The sequence below is a fragment of the Lissotriton vulgaris genome, chromosome 1_2, assembly GCF_964263255.1.
Source record: "Lissotriton vulgaris chromosome 1_2, aLisVul1.2, whole genome shotgun sequence".
NCBI classification, from domain to species: Eukaryota; Metazoa; Chordata; class Amphibia; order Caudata; family Salamandridae; genus Lissotriton; species Lissotriton vulgaris.
This window is the reverse complement of record NC_141686.1, coordinates 109,893,022-109,912,270: the sequence shown is the minus strand read 5'-3', so window position 1 is coordinate 109,912,270 and position 19,249 is coordinate 109,893,022. Positions and strand designations below refer to the sequence as shown.

Sequence of the window (19,249 nt, the reverse complement as noted above, 5' to 3'; positions counted from 1 at the left end):
TGCTCTGATGAGGATAGCCGTGCGACCCTTATGCTATGATTCACCCAAGGATGCCCTATATATGCCAAGATTGACCATTACTGTGCCAGTATGTCATCAGTGGACATAATTGTGCCAGAGTTGAACCCCTTGGGACATGAACCAGAGGGTGGCAGTGATGAACCAGAGGGTGGCAGTGATGAACCAGAGAGTGGCAGTGATGAACCAGAGAGTGGCAGTGATGAACCAGAGAGTGGCAGTGATGAACCAGAGAGTGGCAGTGATGAACCAGAGGGTGACAGTGATGAACCAGGGGGTGGCAGTGGTGAACCAGAGGGTGGCAGTGGTGAACCAGAGGGTGCTGTGATGAACCAGAGGTGCTGTGATGAACCAGAGGGTGGCAGTGATGAACCCGAGGGTGGCAGTGATGAACCAGGGGGTGGCAGTGGTGAACCAGAGGGTGGCAGTGGTGAATCAGAGGGTGCTGTGATGAACCAGAGGGTGGCAGTGATGAACCAGAGGGTGGCAGTGATGAACCAGAGGGTGACAGTGATGAACCAGAGGGTGGCAGTGATGAACCAGAGGGTGGCAGTGATGAACCAGAGGGTGGCAGTGGTGAACCAGAGGGTGCTGTGATGAACCAGAGGGTGGCAGTGATGAACCAGAGGGTGACAGTGATGAACCAGAGGGTGACAGTGATGAACCAGAGGGCGACAGTGATGAACCAGAGGGCGACAGTGATGAACCAGAGGGTGGCAGTGGTGAAGCAGTGGTGAACCAGAGGGTGCTGTGATGAACCAGAGGGTGGCAGTGATGAACCAGAGGGTGGCAGTGATGAACCAGAGGGTGACAGTGATGAACCAGAGGGTGGCAGTGATGAACCAGAGGGTGGCAGTGATGAACCAGAGGGTGACAGTGATGAACCAGGGGGTGGCAGTGATGAACCTGAGGGTGCTGTGAGGAACCAGAGGTGCTGTGATGAACCAGAGGGTGGCAGTGATGAACCCGAGGGTGGCAGTGATGAACCAGGGGGTGGCAGTGATGAACCAGAGGGTGGCAGTAGTGAACCAGAGGGTGGCAGTGGTGAATCAGAGGGTGCTGTGATGAACCAGAGGTGCTGTGATGAACCAGAGGGTGGCAGTGGTGAACCAGAGGGTGACAGTGGTGAACCAGAGGGTGACAGTGGTGAACCAGAGGGTGACAGTGATGAACCAGAGGGTGACAGTGATGAACCAGAGGGCGACAGTGATAAACCAGAGGGCGACAGTGATAAACCAGAGGGCGACAGTGATGAACCAGAGGGCGACAGTGATGAACCAGAGGGCGGCAGTGATGAACCTGAGGGTGGCAGTGATGAACCAGAGGGTGACAGTGATGAACCAGAGGGTGGCAGTGATGAACAAGAGGGTGGCAGTGATGAACAAGAGGGTGGCAATGATGAACCAGGGGGTGGCAGTGATGAACCAGAGGGTGCTGTGATGAACCAGAGGTGCTGTGATGAACCAGAGTGTGGCAGTGGTGAACCAGAGGGTGCTGTGATGAACCACTCGATTTTCAAATTTTTTCTCAAGGGTGTTTGGGCATGCGCGCTGCGCTTGTGAGCTACAGTGCAGAAATCATTTTCCGCCTCACCACGTTCAAATGTCACCAGCCGCCACTGAGTGAGGAGTGTCCAGCGGGGTAGAGAGGCCCAAATATCCACAACAAAATCTGCAACCTTGCTCAGGAACCACATTACCTGGTCAGAAATGACAGCACTGGCACTATTAGTGATGTAAACGAATGTTTTATTCACACACAGCAGCAAAAATGTCCCAACGTGCTTCGGAGTTCATTCATTCATTTCAAAACTTTATTCGATTCAATACAGAGAATCATAAAAGTAGAAGTACATTTGCAAACACAGTTAAACATTCATTTTAAAAGACAGTTTTACAGTTTATGGCACTATAAAATTCATTGGCAGGTAAAGTCACAAAACCATATTATTACATTCAATTAATCATTTCTGGGTGGTACATAATTCATTGAGCTAGGGTGTTTTTAAGAACAAGTAAAAATAGGTAGTAGAGAAGATCACGATGCAGCAATATAAAGTGTACATATCAAGTGGTCTGATTCTTGGGGCAAAATTTAGCCATGCCGTTTCCTAATCAGGAGTGACACTCGTATAAAATTCAACATTGCACAGCAGACTGCAGGGGATGACAGAGATAGTAAGAAATCGTAACCCTCTTTATAATGGCGTAGTTGTTTTTCCTTGAGAAGTGGTTTAATAAACCTGATTCTCTGGTCTTTATATAAGGAACAAAAAAGAACAAGATGCATTGTGTTTTGGCTATCTTTGTTATTACAGGTGCAAGGGGGGAGTTCCTCGCACCAGCCCCTCTGTATGGGAAATGCAAAAAGAAAATGCAAAGTGTGTAGCCTAAATCTTGTCAAATAAAAGCGCCATTGTACATGATTTGTGAAGGTCAGATAAAACTGGTGCTGTAAGGCAGCCTTAGGGGCATAGGGGCTGTCCATGGAGTTTACAATCAAAGATTTCCAGTAATTCGATTTAATTACATTTTTAATATCTCCCTGTATATTTTCAGGATTGTCAAAGGTATCACCCAAGCCTATTTTATGGAACATTTCGTTTACATAAGATAGCCAGGGGATTTGATTCATATTTGACAATTTTAGACAGTCCTGGAGGATGTCTTTAGTGAGCTGCAGATCCTCCGATAGCCATATTTTGCCCCATAGCAATAAAGGCGAAAGACGAATAATGTCACTCACATAGCTTAAACCTAATTCATTGTGGGCAAATCTGTTTGGGGAGCCTGATGGGATGGCCAAGACACGTTTTAGAAATTTGTTTTCCATGATCTGTACCGTGTCGGGGCTATCTGTCCCCCAAACCCCTGCCCCGTAGGTAGCAATCGACAGACATTTAGCTTTATACAGAGTTTTTAAATGTATAATAGGTTTTTGGCCTAATTTGCCACAGAAGCGGAACAGTCCCTCTATTGAGCGACTGGCACTCTGAACTCGTGTCTTCATTAACGGTGCCCAACTTAGTTTGTGATTAAAAAGGTTTCCCAAGTAATTAAAATTTTCAACCTTGTCAATGACGGAGTTACTTACTACAAACTTTCTGCTCTTGGTGCCCTTAGGGCCACAGACCATGATAAAGGACTTAGCAAAATTTACTTTAAGGTCTAGGTCCAACATAAATTTGTGAAAGGCATCAAGGCAGTGCTGCATACTGTTTGCTGTAAGTGTCATGAGTACCGTATCATCGGCATAGGAAAGCATTGGAATGCTTCTGCCATTGACTTTTGGAAAATCGTGACAGTGGTCCAACAAGTATTTTTCCAAGCCATTAGTGTATACAAGGAATAAAAAAGGAGCTAATATGCATCCTTGTCGGACGCCCTCGGTCGAGGGAATGGACTTGGTTTTCTCTCCCCCTGGCCCAAACCTTATGGCCACAGTAGTAGATTCATGAAGTCTGCGAAGCAGAGTGACCAGGGGTTCCTCGAAACCCATGACCTCCATCATTTGCCACAACTTACTACGACACACAGTGTCGAATGCACTTGAGAGATCCATAAAAGCAAGATGGATTGAAGATTTTCTTGCCTTCGTGTATTTCCCAATAATTAGGGCCAGGTTAAGGCACTGTTCAACAGTGCCTTTGCCTTTTCTGAATCCATATTGGGAATTCACAATGAGGCCCACCGAGTCCGCCCATGATTCTAATCTTGCTAAAATAACCCTGCCCAAAATCTTGCATGATGCATCAATTAATGAAATTGGGCGATAGCATCGGGGGTCTGATCTATCGCCCTTCTTAAAAATTGGCACCACCACTGCCTCCTTCCATGATGCCGGAATATGGCTAGTGACAACTGCTTTAAAAACATTCAACAGCACAGGTGCCCAGACCTTGACGTTGTGCTTAAAAAAGTCCAAGGGTACTCGATCGGGGCCAGGTGCTTTTAGTGATGTGCCCTTTAATAGAGCATCCTCCACTTCTTGCAGAGTCAACGATAAACTCAGGGAAAGGGAAGATTGGGAAACCACAGATACCCTTGCATCTCCTGACAATATCTCATTCGGTTGGATTTTATGAGGGTTAAAAATGCTTCGGAGTTCAAGCACTCCTTGATCTTGGGTTAGGCGTCAACGTGCAATCTGATTTATTTAAAGAGACGAGTGGTGTATTATTCAAACAACATAGAAAAGATACTTTGCTCCATATTTACATTGTTGCACAATCGTTCCAAGAGGGACTAATAGCATTTAAATAAATAAAACATTTATGTTTGTTGGCATTGGATAACATAAATCAATTATACATATCGGGTTGTTGTACAGTTATACAATCAAAGCATGGTGTTTTAACAAATTAGTAAACACATAGCAACGAATGTTCGATGGCCCATAAATGAGTGATTACCTGAAATATTTTTGAATAGTTTAAAACAGTACAATCTTAGTTAATAATTGTATTGTGACAATAGATGTATTTCAAGCCCCAGTAGGCATATTTTAGAGAAGATGTAACGCGTTAATCAATATCTGTCCAGTGACATAGACTGTTGCTGTTACATATAACCTTCAGTAAGGTCATTAAGGTGTAATTGCACAAACACAACGTTATTTTATTATCTGATCCATTGAGCGTGTGTATGTGACATGGTATTGTCTAAGGACATATTTGTTGTTATAGGATATGAGTAGGGAGTGGTACCTGTTCACACAGGACATTACTAATTTTTAATCTTGCCCATTTGTGTGCAACAATGTAAATATGGAGCAAAGTATCTTTTCTATGTTGTTTGAATAATACACCACTTGTCTCTTTAAATAAGGCAGATTGCACGTTGACGCCTAACCCGTGATCAAATAGTGTTTGAACTCTGAAACGCGTTGGGACATTAATTTCTGTCGTGTGTGAATAACACATACTTTTATATCACTAAGAGTGCTGGTGCTGTGATTTCTGACCTGGAATTGTGGTTCCTGAGTGAGGTAGAAGATTTTGTTTTGGATATTTGGGGCTCGCTACCCCGCTGGACACTCCTCACGTAAAGAGGCTTAAACTGAAGCGATCCTGTTTGTTGGACAAAACATATTGTATGTATGTATATATTTCACATTTTACAATACTCCCCAAAATCTTAAAACAAAATCCAACCCATAGTTACATATACTTACCAATATACCAATCTAATAATGGGTGGTAAAGGCATGTGTTGGCAATGGCATGCGTGGTTAAAACAGTTGTGGTGAAGGCATATGTGTAGTAAAGGCATATGCATTGTAAAGACTGTGTGGTAAGTGTAATGAGTGGTAAAGACTGCTTTGTAGAGGTTGTTTCCCCCCTGTAGACACCTAAAAACTCTAGAGGTTGGTTTGCTGGACATCAACATTTGTTCAAAGACATATACATAATAGTCACAATATTTGTACACTTTTATCCAGCACCCCAGTGCTACATTCTTCCTAAGGGAATTGGTGAATATCAGGTAAAGAAGTTTTAGCTGCTGCAGTGTGATAAAACTGGTGGATCGGTTGACGCACTAGAGTGGTCAAAGGGGCTGTTATTCCGTGATGGGGAAGTACCCACAGTTGGAGCCCAAGAGTCATCTGGCCCCACTATGTGTGAAGGCTTGGGATGTTGTGATAAGCTGGCTGCAGGATCTTTCATGACCTTGCTATGCTGAGTGGTCCTGTTCAAGCTAAGTAGGTTTCTTGGATGAGCTGCTAAGGTGTTGGTTGTCAGCCTGCTGCTGTATAATCAGTCTTTGACCTAATATACAGTATGGGTAAGTTATTTAATCGCAGAGCTGTAATGTAATTGTCTATGAATGCATCTCCAACTTTGACCCACAGTCCATATGCATGGCATATCATGAGGTCTTCTTTTTTCTTTCTCATATAGTTCGGGACTTCGTGATATAAATTTTGCGAGAATGAGTTCTTTCTATCAAGTTCTACGGCTCTCCACAGCTACTTCTCTGACCCAACCTCTCGACCACCAGATGACGACAGAGTGGGTCTGGCTCTGGAAAAATGAACATGGACAGTGGATTGAATATGGACAGCATGTGAGTGTCCTACGTAGATAAAATGGATGGGAGGAGACGATGACGGAAAGAAAGGCCCCTCATGTGATGCACAAAGGGGCTTGAACGAAGACCATTGCATTGTGTTCAGATAAATCAGGTTGCATAACTGATTGGGAAGAAGAGGCAGAAAATCATTTGCTCTTTTAGCAGATGGACTTAAGTTGACTTTTGCAGAACAATGAACAACAGACTTCCGGATCAGATTTAGAACATAGGGGCCTCTCAATTAGTTTTCATGCACCTGACTACTTCAATTCTCCAAATGTAAGTGTTACTGACTTATTTATCCTCTTGATTCTGTAGGATGGAAATGAAAAAGCAACAATAACATCGGCAGATCTGGAGAAAATCTACCTCACTGATAAGAAAGCGGTAGTCCCATTTCAGGCTGGAGATCAGCTTTACCAGATACACTTTGAAGGTATTGTGGCATCCATTGCAAGTCTTATGCTGACACTTCGTATGTTTTAAATAATGCCTGATGCAGCCAGTAGCTTCATGAATAAGTCAAGAGGCTTAATCACAAAAGAGATCAAATATGATGTAACATAAGTGATGGGGTAGAGGGGAGAAACATCAGTCAGATAGCAAGAAACTGAATGCAGAATATTCGAGACATTGCATTACCACTCACATGTACGTCAATATAAGGCCTATGTAGGTACGTGGGAATCCTTATGCAACGCAGACACCGAGGTGCAGTTGTTTCTGGATGAGGGCCAACTAAAGGTTGGCTCCCACAGACTCCAAAATATGTATTTTTTCTCCCACGTGGCTCTAGGGCCTGCTGAAGACAGTAGTCCTGCAGCTCTCCTTGACTGAAGTCCTTTGAACTGGCCTTAAAGGTTTGGTCGTCAGGATTTTCAAAGATATGAAATGAGTTAAAATAAGGTGCTCATGTGTATTAAGAATTCTTGCTTTTCCACAAATCCAAGTTACTGAAGCACAACTTGAGCTGCACTTCTGATCTTCCTATAACGAATATTGTGATGATTCTGATGAGTGTAAAGTGTTTACGAGTACTGACAACAATTTTTAATGGAGAGTCTTGTTTCAAGAATGGAAGCTATATGAATGTTCTATTTAGACCTTTTTAAGGGCCTCCAAGTCTGTTTTACAAAGGTAGAAGGAGACCCCTGTGGCTGTCTTCTCTTCTGCCTCTGTGCGCTTCTCCCCTTGGCCCCTCTTGTGCAGCCAGCCTCTCTGTCTAGCGGAGAGAGGCGGCTTGGAAATCACAAAGATCTCCTCAGTGAGTACATCATGACTGCTCTGCAGTGAGCTGCTTCTCAAATGACTCTCTGTACAGGGTTTTCACAACATTGATTTATGCTGTCCTTCTATGTCTCGAATATCATTTTTTTAGTTCTACTGTGGACTCATGGCCTTTCTGACATTTGACTTTCCTTGATCTAATCCATTACAGGTACCTGGTTTTTACTTATGGGCTTGCTTTTACGTTCTAATTCTTATCCGCCTCACTTAACAACCTCTTACTATCTATCCAGATAGGAGCCTAATGTGGACTTACCAGCAGCTGCTCCTCAGTTAAGGCAGAGGAGCGTCACCCTACTGCTCTCTGAGCAGTGCAAAAACGAAAAATAAAATATTAATAATACAATGTTATTATCATTTTATTTTTACGCACTGGCTCAGTTTGGTTGCATTTTAGGTGTGAAGAGGGGCGGACTGAGCTGTTATCACAGCCAGCCGGGGGAAGAGTGGTGGGCACTTTCTAAGTGTGCATTACGGTTTGGCAAACAAAACAGTCATGCACATTTAGAATTTCTCCACCCAGCTGTATTGTGCAGCCTGGGTGGAAAAAATGCACAGGCTCCCACTGTCAGAAAGTGGCTCTATATGTACTGGACCACAGTAAGGTACTGTGTGTATAGAGTCCACAATCCCCAGAGGTATAACAGAGGTTAAAGTCAGGTGTGACCTTACTCTCTAAAGTGGTAGCTTGGTCGAGCAAAACACACAAAGGTAACAGTTATACAGGAGCGCACAGCGTGTGTAAGCAAGTCCAAATACAAGTCAAGTTGGTGCTCAAGGTGGGCAAGAGTCTGTTACCACGACTCTCATATATAGCCAACAGTGGCTAAAAACAATCCACAATTCCACCAAGCACTCAATTATCGCAATCAAAGTCCACAATAATAAAGTTGAAATCCTCCAAATCTTCTTCTCTTTATTCCTTCGTCAAATGCCACAGTAATTCACAAAACACAGCCAAACAATTATAATAACCTTTGTTTAGGTCTCAGTTCCAATGATCAAATACATCAACAGCACAATCCACAAAAACAATATCAATTATTCAAAATTAAACCAATCTTATAAGTCACCGAATAACAAGTGAAGTAAGGAAAGGTAAAGCAGAAGAAGTACCTAATACCAAGAGAAAAACCTAAATCTCCCAAGTGTGACAGAACAAGATGCCAAGTCGGCAGTACCATAGTATGAATACCGTAGTAAACAAAATCGTCCGTTTAAAAGCGGAATAAAAACATACCCCTGGGTCTTCAGTACTTTCTAAGAACCACAGTGTAAGTAGCTTCCAATCTATAGGAAAATATATGTATAAACAACCCTATCACAAGCCATTCTTTCAGGTCTAATAAATAGCATAGAACAAACGACTTAAAGACTCACCAACTAGAGATTGAATATATCACATAGCACAAGTCTAAAGTTTCTTCCTCATAAGCAAAAGCGTGTAACTTGGTCAGTTCAAAAGTATAGAGTTCAGCAAGTTGCTGTAAATAAAGTAATTGAGCCGTAAGTACCAGTAGTTAACTAAGGTGGTCACTAAATGTTAGCACTCCACACAGTTCTAATTACAACCACTATCTTACCTGTCAGTTTTATCTCCCATAATCAGGTTAAGTATATTGGTGATAGTGGTCCATTAACTGTAAAATAATAAAATAACGAAGTCTCAGTATTTATGCACAACCGGAACCTAAGACCAAGAAGCATAACTAGCTAAAAGTAAGTACTCTAGCTCACTCTACACGGTTCCGGGCGATGCTTACCGCTTACTGCTTGACAAGCGGTAAGCATTGCCCGGAACCGTGTAGAGTGAGCTAGAGTACTTACTTTTAGCTAGTTATGCTTCTTGGTCTTAGGTTCTGGTTGTGCATGCAATGTAGGCGATCGCCAGTAGGTAGTTATAGTTAGGATTGTTTTCTATAGGAAATCCGCAACATTCTATTAGGAATAACTTTGGCGCCGGTTGAGGAATCTGCCTGTAATTCTCCTTAAATTTGCCTGAATGGATTTCCACAAAACTTGGCAAAATTGTAGGGACTGGTAGCCCGATGTGCCTTTGCTATGTCTCAAGATATGTGCTCCAGTGGATTTTGAGTAATTTAGGTTCAAAAAAATATATATATCTGGGCGGAGCCTAACCACATATCTGATCTGATTGGCTGTCAGCACTTCATCCAAGAAGTGTTGGCAGCCATCTTGGGACCAATATACATGATAGCACCTCATTAAAAAGCATTGTAGTTAATAGAGGGTTTTAGGACTTTAGTTACATTATACATCATTTGTTGATGGTACCATACTCATTTTAGGAATTGTGGTGTGTTCTAAGGTGATTTTACCATGTGAAAAAGCCTTCTGCTGTGATATCATGAATCATGTTTGAAAGAAAACTAATAGCTCATGATTTTCCCACAGTGGTTTGGAAGGGGATCTATAAGCTAAACTGAAAGCATATTTTCTGTAAATTCACATTATCTTTCTCAGTCATGTGAGAATGAAGTCTGACATTCTCAGTAAAACATGTACATCCAACAAGGACAGAGACTGTCAGTTGATTCCTTTGTGTTCTACTGCAGCCTCCTAGAGTGTTCTAAAGAACAACTAGAGCGCTAACAGTCCTACTTATTACAAAGGTATAGCACACCTGAAGCCATGGTGATGGGAATAAAGTGGTAACTCTTAAAACATTTAATTTAAAAAGGAACAAAATGAGGGGGTATATTATGCCATAGAAAGTATTATTAGTGCTGCAGAAAGAAAAATTAGGGCACATTTTGAGTGACATCAGTGATGTCATAAGTGATGTCACTGACCATGTCATGAGTGATGTAATATGTGACGTCATCAGCAGTGCATTGCAGGCGCGCAAGTTATAGTGAGCCCAACTAACTATAACGTGGGAATTTCAATGGTTTTATGTCAGTAAAATTTCCAGCTAACTATAACTGGTGTCAAACCTATGTTTTTTTCAGTGAATATATATATATATATATATAATTTAGTACATTCTTTACTATATACTTTTATATGTATGTGGGCTCTGGAGATTTATTTTAAGAGTTTTATATAGCGCTGGCTAGACCCGGAGGTATCAGAGCGCTTTACATGAGGTTCCACAAGGTTACAAGATTACATCAGTTCCAATTTACATCAGTTGCTAGACAAACAATTACAAGAGCATAGAAAACGAGATAGGTGAAGTGTGAGGGGAAGGGTAAAGGGGTGGGAGGGAGATACGGCAGAAAGACGAAGGAAAGTCTGCCCAAAGTCCGGCTGGGTAGGTGACGGTCAAGGGGGAAGTCCCAAAACCCATCTCCTCTATAGCTATCAGGTAGCTCCATCGGGCTTTGGCCAAATAGCTAGGTCTCCAAGTGAAACATTTAAAGAACATGGAGGGCAAAATAAACGGAGCGTAGAGGGGAGGGGACAGGGAAGGTGAGAAAGGGAGGAAAGGGGAAGAGACCACAAGGAGAGACGAAATTAAGTCTGTCTAAAGGCCGACTGGGTAGGTGATGACCAAGGAGGGAGTCCACGGCCCATCTCCCCTATAGCTAAACCAGGTAGCTCCATCGGGCATCAGACAAAATAGTTCAGTCTCAATACATTGAGAGAGGAGAGAAAGAGAGACATAAATAGAGGGAGGATGCAGGAAGAGACGACAGGAGAGACGAAAGGAAGTCTGGCTAAAGACCGACTGGGTAGGTGACGTCCAAGGAGGGAATCCCCGACCTGTCTCCCTTATAGCTAAACCAGGTAGCTCCATCGGGCATCAGACAAAATAGCTAGATCTCAAATGACGAGGGAAAATTCACAGGTAAACAGGGTGGGGACTAGGGCCAGGACAGGTGAGGGCACAGGTCAGTAGCAGGAAAGTGGAGAGGAGTAGAGCGGGGAGGGGTAGGGGGGTAGGTAGTTTGGTAAAAGTTACATGGTTACAAACAGTTACTGGAGCGTGGTGATGCATACTCAAAAAAGACAAACGCAATGCCTGCTTCCACTTAGGGACTTTTATTTCTGTTCAACTGCCTCTATTTAACTGTCTTGATACAAAACAACCAGCAGAGGTCAGTAAAATACCAGAATCACTTTAGCATTCTTTAGATTCCAGTCCATATAAATTGTCTTCCACAAGCACCCGTAGACAAAAATATTTTTTTCAAATCTTGTATTTTCAGAGATATGACCACCAAAGGCCTGCTTTTATATTAAAAACAGAGCTTTTGACTATACCATTTCCAGCTGAAAGGCAATATTTCTCTCCATGGGTTCCCATACCAGGTGTGTCACACAGTTTGGTGCTTACCTCCCTCCATGTTAAAGAACAGTAGATGTTTCAGCACCCAGGCTAATGTGCTGCATAGCTAAATACATATAAGGTCCTAAAGGCTAGACCGATTGCATTGCAAATGCTTGTTCTTCCTTGAAAAGCATTTGGCACGATGGTTCTGTTTTCACTTGGTCAGTTGCTGCATTTCTGTAAACAGGCTTGCAAATCTTATCTTGTTTCCAGTCACCAGCCTGTGACAGCTGGGACTGCTGCTATGTGGCTGACCTTGGCCGGCAGCTGCAAACCTGGTGTGCCACCCGACCAGGGTTCTTTGTTCCAGGCCCTTCCGCCCAAGCCTTCTTTCCACACAACCAGGCTGGAAATCTTACAGGAGACAAGACGTGTAATTTCCCGGAAGTGAGAGCTCCAGATGGCTTTCGCCTTCCAGTTGGCTGCTGTTTCATCTTCAGGCCTCACATGCAATAACCAGCCTATTGGCCTCCTCCCCTTTTAGGAAAGTAATGGCAGCACGCTTCAAGGAGCCAATGGCTAATCACTGTGCACTACGGCAGCAGGCTTAACAAGCCAAGGCCAAAATTGTGTGTTCGTACCTGGAGGAGGGCACGTTCTTACATGAGTCACTAGGGGCTAGCGAGGTAGGCATAAGGGTCTATTGTGGTGACTGAATGACGCAGGTTGAGCGGGTGTGTAGTGACACTGTAGAGTTCAGCTGCACTCACAATGTTGTCTGTCCCAGCGGCACCAGAGCACACATACACTGCATGTGCAGCCGCACCTCGGTGGCCCGGTCATTCTTCCTTCCCTCCGGATGCCTGGAAACTGAGTATGAAGAATAAAATCTGGCTGCAGTTTCCAGCAATTACAGAATGTAAGGGCGACCTGTAGGAGATGGCCTTGAGGCTCGTGCCTCTTTTATCCTCTTTGCTCTGGGCAGTAACAGCTGTTAACCCCACGCTTCCTTTTAAAAGGTCCTTGCTAGTAGACACAGGTGTGACGCAGGCCTCTGCAGTCCCTGCAGTGCAGAGAGGCCCTCGCTCCTTCAAGCGGCCAATGTTCGTTCAGAGGGTCTCAATCAGCCCCAGGCCAGTGAAGATCTAGGAGATTTGCAGCGTGTAGGGGGCCCTCATCATATTCTGCAGTGGGGGCATCATTTTCCGTGGCACCGGGTGGATGTGCCTCATATTTGTGTAAACTGGTAGTTAATTGAAGTTTGGAGGACACCTTGTATTATTTGATGCCCAGATTTTGCGTCTGAATTGTGTCACTTTTAGTACAATGCAAAATACAAATGCAATCTATCCAGATAGGAGCCTAATGTGGACTTACCAGCAGCTGCTCCTCAGTTAAGGCAGAGGAGCGTCACCCTACTGCTCTCTGAGCAGTGCAAAAACGAAAAATAAAATATTAATAATACAATGTAGGCACCTTAGACCAAATAGGGACCCACGTTTCCACGTCAGGGAAAGGAAGGACACGTTCTGAGTTAACCCCCACCTTAGCTCCCTTGGTAGCTTGGCACTAGCAGCCAGACTTATCTTCAAGGAAAATGTGTAAAGTATTTGCAACCACACTCACAGCAACCCAATGATGACACCACATATGGACTCCACACGAGTTTTATAAAAACGTGTATAAATGTTATATAAAAAGATAAACGATAAGACCACATGATATAAATGCAACATATGAGTATGTGTAATATTCCTCCTGGCTGGTTGTTAGGCCAGCCGGCCCTTGTAAGTTCTGGAGATATTAATGGGCACTTCTAAACATTCCACTGTAGTCCTAATTCAATGTTATGCAGTTCGTAATGCTAGAATCAGGCACTTGATGCAATGGAAAAGTAATGCAATACATAACCCAACCATCAGGCACTGGGCAATGTAAAAATAATGTAATGCATAACGCAACAATCGGGCACCTTGCAATGTAGAAATAATGCAATGCGTAATGCAGCAACCATGTACTTTGTAATGCAGACATAATGCAATGCATAATATACTAATCAGGTAGTTTGCTATGCAGGAATAATGCAATTCGTAATGTACTTATCAGGTAGTTTGTTAGGCAGAAACAATGCAATGCATCATACGACAATCAGGTAGCTCGGTATGCAGAAATAAGGCCATGCCTAGTACACTAATCAAGTAGTTTGTTATGCAGAAATAATGCTATGCGTAATACACTAATCAGGTAGTTTGTAATGCAGAAATGATGCAATGTGTAATACGACAATCAGGTACTCCATAATGCAGAAATAAGGTAATGCATAATACACTCCAGCACCGATCATGGTGCCTTAGGCGGTCTCTTGACCACTCATGCTGACTCGCAGTCAGCCCCGGTCAACAGTTGCCCCCAACATGGGTATGGTATAACAAAAAGTGCAGGTCTGCACTCTGGCTCCAGTACTGGCACTCCCTTGACCAGTACGGGCCGCGATATGAGCCGAAGCAGAGGCTCGCACTGCCAGAATGAGAGAGGCCGAGAGCGTCTTCCTCCGAGCCCGCACCCTGCTCCTGGCGTCGACACACGTTACCTGGGGGGTGCGACCTCACTCTCCTCTCCTCTTCCAGCAACTTAGGCCTCTGATGCAGTCTTTGTAAATTGGCACCGGCGGGCTCGGGCCGGCGGCTCAGCTCCTCTGGGGCTGCCTGTTTGGGCCGCAACTGCTATGAAGATCTCAGGCTACCTCAGGGCACAAGCACACAGCGTCTCTGATAATCCCTTGAGCTTCAGGTGCACGATCACCGGGCACTCCTCACGAAGGTCTCAGGCTGCATGAAGAACACGAACACAGCGTCGCTGAGACTCACTTGGATTCTGATGCACACGATAACAGGACGATCCTCGGTGGACCATTCCATTCTCTTGTCCCGTGTCGAGGCGGCGGGCATAGGGGGACCGATATTGGCCTGGCTCGGCTCCTTCCTGTCTGACCGTACGCAAGCAGTCCATCTGGCCGAGTTCTCTGCCCCGCCTCGCAGGGTGCAATGCGGTGTCCCTCAGGGTTCCTCCCTCTCCCCTCTTTTGTTTAACCTTTATATTTTTCCCCTTACTTTTGCACTGCAACAAATGGAGGTCACAGTGTATAGCTACGCTGATGACCAACAACTCATTTTTAATTTGTCCCCCCTCACATCAGGTATCACTAGCTTCCAGTCCATTATGCTGTTTATCCGGGATTGGATGAATGCGAACCACCTTAAACTCAACCCGGATAAAACAGAGTTGGTTTTGACTGGTGGCAGTGGTAACCCTTGGTCCCCCTCGTTTTGGCCCCCTTCTCTAGGTTTACCCCCCACCCCATCAAACTCAGTTAAAACCCTTGGCATTACACTCAATCATCATTTGACACTTCACGCCCACATTAGTTCTGTTGTTTCCTCCTGTTTCTTTACCCTGCGTATCATTAGGAAAATATCTCGTTTTTTTTCTCCCCCTGCACTTAAACTGATCCTAATGGCTATGGTCCTATCTAAGATCGATTATGGAAATATCATTTATAATGGTGTCCCCGCTTACGCACTCCAACGCCTTCAACTGGTGCAGAATTTGAATTTAAAAACATTTGTACAGCGCTCGCATACCCAGCGGTTTCATGGCGCTAGTGGTGATCAGTGGACGGCAGCAGAGGATAGATTTAAGGGTAAGCTTGGGTGAACAAAAAAGTTTTAAGGTTTTTCCGGAACAGGGGGTAGGAGAGTGAGGTGCGAAGAGCAATCGGGAGAGAGTTCCAAAACGTTGGAGCCAGGACAGCGAATCTCGCTCCGCCCGCTCTCTGCTTTTTGAAGCGAGGGATGGTAAGAAGGGCCAAATGGGCCGAGCGGAGTTCTCTGCCTGGGCAGTAAGGTTTGATGAGGGAACAGATAAACTCGGGAGCAGTGCCTGCTCTGGCCTGGTAGGTAAGACAGCCGAGTTTAAACAGGGCACGCTCTCTTATGGGGAGCCAATGCAGAGATTTGAGTAAGGGAGTGACCCAATGGTATCTGGGAAGGCCATGGATCAGGCGGGCCGCCTGATTCTGCACCAGTTGCAGACGATGGATCATGTATGCAGGTGCTCCGTTATAGACTATGTTACCATAGTCTATACGGGACAGTACCATGGCCAATATGATGATTTTTAGAGCTGGGGGGGAAAAGAAGCGGGAAACTTTCCGAATCACTCTGAGAGAGAAAAAAGATGAAGAGACCACAGAATTAACTTGTGGGAGAACAGTAAGCTGGGGATTAAGAAAGATACCCAGGGTTTTCACTTTGGGAACCGGGAGCGGGGGAGCACCAAGGGAAGGGGGCCAGAAGGAGGAAGACCAGGGACTGCAGCCACCTCCGGTCAGGACCAGTTCGGTCTTGTCCAGGTTGAGTTTGAGGTGGCTGCAGTTCATCCAGTCTTGGATGAGGGTCATGATGGATTGAACGTTCCGGGCGGATGAAGGTGAGTGGGACAGGTTGAAAATTAACTGGAGATCATCCGCGTAGTTGAACACGGTGACCTCCAGTTGCTGTAACATAAAAATGAGGGGGAAAATGTAGAGGTTGAACAAAAGAGGGGAAAGTGATGAGCCCTGGGGGACCCCGCATTCTACTTTGCGAGAGGCCGCCGAAAAACCAGCCAAATGGACACCCTGTGTTCTCCCCGCGAGAAAGGACTTTAGCCAGCAGAGGGCTAGGCCCTCTACACCCGCCGCCTTGACACGGCTGAGGAGGATGGTATGGTCCACCGTGTCGAAAGCGGCGGATAAGTCGAGGAGAACCAGGGCTTGCGGAAGGTTGATGTCGATTCCTTCACGCAATTTGTCCATGACTGAAATTACCACTTTTTCGGTAGAATGCAGGGGGTGAAAACCAGCTTGGCAGGGGGAGAGGCAATGATTTGCCTCGATGTGGGTGCTCAGCGTGGAAGTGATATGAGTTTCGAGAACCTTTGCATGGTAGGGGAGGAGTGAAATGGGGCGGTAATTAGAAGCTGAGGAGGGATCGGCGTCCAATTTTTTTAAGATTGGGATGACAGTTGCCGATTTGTGTGACGTGGGGACATGGCCATGAGTGAGTGAATCGTTGAGGAGGGTCAAAGGAGGGATGGGGCAGGCTGAGTAGATTTCCCTAAGTATGCTGGCAGGGGCAAAGTCCTGGGGTGAGTCTGATTTGACCCGTTGGAGCAAAGGGCGAAGGGTATCAGTGGTAAGGAGTGGGAAGTTGGCCAGTTTAACAGTGGAGGGGGGGGGGGGTCCACAAAGGAAGGGGAAGGTTGGGGGATGTTATGTTTAATTTTTGCCACTTTATCTATAAAGAACTCGTTAAGCGAGTCACAGAGGGATTGGGACGGGGGGATGGTTGATGTGGCTCTAGTGGATGAGGCAAGCTCATGAACGGTGGAGAAGATTTCTTTAGATTGTGACTCTGCAACCAGTATCCTGTGGGTATAATATTCCGCCTTAGCTTCCAGGATGCTCTTTTTATAGGTATGCAGAGTGGCCAGGTAAGCTGTTTTTGAGGCAGGGTCGTAGGTTCTTCGCCAAACTCGTTCAGCCCTTCTTGCAGCGAGTTTTTTCTCTTTAAGGTCAGAGGTAAACCAACGGTTGGCTGCATGGGCCTGTTTTACTGAGAGGCGCCTGAGGGGGGCGAATTCATCGCCTGCCCTCGTGAGCCAGTTGTTAATTGCGGCCAGTTGAGGGGCAGCTGTCAGACCAGTAAGGTCCGGGCAGGTCGTGGCCAGGGCCGAGCAAAAGGAGGGCATGTTTACTTTACCCCATTTCCGAACCCAGGTGTTTTTGGGAAGGGGAGGTTTAACCGGGGGGGCTAGGGCAAGGGAAAACGAGATGGTGGAGTGATCAGACCATGGGCAGGGGGAAATAATAGGAGGAGTGCATGAGACATTTAGTGTCCAAATTTGATCCAACGTGTGGCCATGTAGGTGGGTTGGACTGTGAATGAGCGGTACAAAATACCATATACCAGCACGCCTGGTATATGGCCTATCCAAATCCCACCATTCCTCTCCCTTGCTTATTGCTTTACACTGGCTCCCTATCAAACAACGGGCCCTTTTTAAACTGGGATGCCTTACTTTTCAGGCCTGTGCGGGCACGGCTCCCGCCTTTATAAATTCGGCCATTACTAACTACTGCCCTTCTAGAGACCTGCGCTCGTCCACCAAATCTCTTTTGGTAATCCCTCTTTTTAAGAAACAAAGATCGGGAGGTCAGAAATTTTCGGTCCTTGCTCCTACCTTCTGGAACGCACTCCCGTCCCCTGTTAGACTTTCATCCTCCTATATGGAGTTTCGCAAGGCCCTTAAAACTTTTTTGTTTCAGCAAGCGTTCAGCTCCTAGCCTGCTGTGCCTTTCTTGCTCAGTAAAATAACCCCTAGCGCCAAGAAACTGCATAGTGTATGTGCGCTCTACAAATTCTTTTAAATTCGAATTCGAATTCAAATTCAAATCCTCACGAAGGGCTCAGGCTGCAAAAAGCACACGCATATAGCATCGCTGATACTCGCTTGGACTCCAGGTGCCCACGATCAAAGGACACTTCTTACGAGGGTCTCAGGCTGCAAAAAGCAAACGCACACAGCATCGCTGAGACTTTCCTGGAAACAATGGGGCATATTACCAACAACTAGCGATAATTTTTGTCTCTAACTTGTTTAGAGACAAAAATTATCGCCGCACATCGGCGATTTTTATCGCAGATAAACCTTGCTATTAGCAAGGTTTATCGCAAATGCGATAAACGGCAGCAATGCATGAATATCGCTGAAAAGTCAGCGATATTCATGCATTAATGAGCACATGCTCTTAGCCATGTTATCCACCTCCCATTGGATAACATGGCTAAGAACTGCTCAGGGCAGGTATTAGCTTTTGGAGATATTCGCGCTTAGCGCGAATATCTCCAAAAGTTGGTAATAGGAGATAGCGATGTTAAGGACTGTTTCCAGTCGCTAACATCTTGGCACGCCCACTTTGCATGTCATTAGTGATAAATATCATTGACATGCAAAGCGGGGCCCAAGATGGTCGCTATCTCCTTTTAGCTGTCACTAACTGGTGTTAGCGACAGCTTGGTAATAGGGAGATAATTTTATCTCCGCTTTCTTGGCTTTTAAAGCCAAAAAAGCAGAGATAAACCCCCTTGATAATATGCCCCTATGTTCCTGAGTTTCTGCAACAGGGAGCCAGCTCACCTCGGGCCCTTGGGGATAAGTGACTTCAGTACACAGCACAGCCAAGTCCTTTCAAGCAGGGGGACACAGCACACAGCAAAGTCCCTTTAGCCTTTCCTTGGTTAAAACAGTAAACTGCAGGCCAGCCCCAGAACACACAGCAAGGGTCAGTCCTACCCCTCAGTCTCTTCTGTTGTTTCTTCCTTGGCAAAGGTTCCTCTTGACCATGAAGTAGCTCCGGTCTTGTTTAATTTTGATCAAGCCATTCTCCAAAGTTCAGGAGCTTCAGATCTCATAGTTATACCCCTTAATGGCTTTGAAGTCTTTGTGCTCAGGGGCCCTGTTCAAACCAGTTCTGGGTGCCTCCCTGCCAGTGACACCTTCTTCCTTTGATTAGTGGGGGGTCTGGATTCTCAAT

At 45.2% G+C, this 19,249-nt stretch overlaps 1 protein-coding gene across 2 annotated transcripts in view; it reads left to right on the top strand.

Moving 5' to 3' along the window:
• The window catches only part of LOC147734645 (protein mono-ADP-ribosyltransferase PARP12-like), an 844,521-nt gene that overhangs the window by 222,817 nt on the left and 602,455 nt on the right, over positions 1–19,249 (top strand). For both annotated transcript variants that reach the window (XM_086952943.1, XM_086952944.1), the window contains exons 2-3: positions 5,918–6,083; positions 6,408–6,525. In XM_086952943.1, coding sequence (XP_086809069.1) covers positions 5,918–6,083; positions 6,408–6,525 — 284 coding nt within the window. The remainder of the gene's footprint in view (positions 1–5,917; positions 6,084–6,407; positions 6,526–19,249) is intronic.